We start from the raw sequence: 1,132 nt of genomic DNA on the forward strand, positions 1-1,132 counted from the left end.
CCAAAAAAGTAAACCATTTAAATATTCTATTAAATTTAAGGAACTCAATTGTTTAACTTTATTTTTTTTAATCAATAATAAGAAAAATGTAAAACAAATTATCATATGCATTGAGTGGAATAAACCCATTCCTGAAATAATTAATTTCAGCCTGTAATTAATTGTATATCAATTTATCCATAACTTTATTTAAAAAATTATGCTGACGATATTGTTTATATGCAGGGACATTTTGAGATGACAAATCTGCAAATGATCATATTTTGGATAAGGCTGATATATGAGTATGCTGTACTGCTACATGGCTCAGAGGAGAAACCTTTGATCAATGGAATTATAGCATCACCGACAATTAGTCTGATTGGGACGCACAAGGACCTACTCACGGGGAGTGATGCTGAGAAGCAGGCAGAGGTAATATATTGTAGGTCTGTGAGTGTTTACTATATTATTTGTTTCAAAATTCATTGATATATTCATTTACACCTACTATAAATTCTTCTATTCAAAGGTTGATGACATGTTCGACAGAATATTTAAGGAACTCGAAGAAACGCCATACGAACGTCACGTGGATCGTGAGAGGTATGCCGTAGACAACACCACAGCACTGGATGAAGGGATTCAAAGACTGAAAATAAACGTAGGCGGTTTCATGAAGGGAATGGAAAGAACTGTTCCAATAAATTGGATGGACTTCCAAATTGAGGTACAAGAAGCCGGGAAAACAACTTTGCGCATGTCCTTAGATAAGGTATTGTACGCAATAGTATTACAATATAAGAAACTCTTAATAAATTAATTTATTCCAAGGCCGTAGGAAGCGGTTCGGCTGCTTTGGAAGGCCGTATATGCTACTCGAGTTTTCGGCCTAAAAATTCACAAATTAATATTGTTTGTGTGCCCAAATTGTAATTTTAACACAATGTAGTTTTTTTTTAAAACAAATATTACAGTATGCATGGCCTGACTCAGCATGCACACACACACACACACACACACACACACACACACATACACCCACCCCCACACACATACACACACGCAACTACACACGTAAGTGATATTTTTGAAAGTATTTTCTCGTTGGCCGGACCAATAATATTTGCTTCTAACTTGCCTGATTTCCGGT

General features: G+C 35.5%; 1 protein-coding gene across 1 annotated transcript; it reads left to right on the forward strand.

The window, feature by feature from the left end:
- Positions 1-225: 225 nt before the first annotated feature.
- Positions 226-754, forward strand: LOC117118286 (the record flags this gene model as incomplete). The annotated part of the gene is made up of 2 exons (XM_033262848.1): positions 226-414; positions 512-754. Coding segments are annotated over 2 exons (432 nt in total), but the record flags the coding sequence as incomplete, so codon positions are not given.
- Positions 755-1,132: the final 378 nt, after the last annotated feature.

The sequence above is a fragment of the Anneissia japonica genome, unplaced genomic scaffold, assembly GCF_011630105.1.
Source record: "Anneissia japonica isolate Jap-2015-1 unplaced genomic scaffold, ASM1163010v1 scaffold94465_len1140_cov108, whole genome shotgun sequence".
Lineage (NCBI taxonomy): Eukaryota > Metazoa > Echinodermata > Crinoidea > Comatulida > Comatulidae > Anneissia > Anneissia japonica.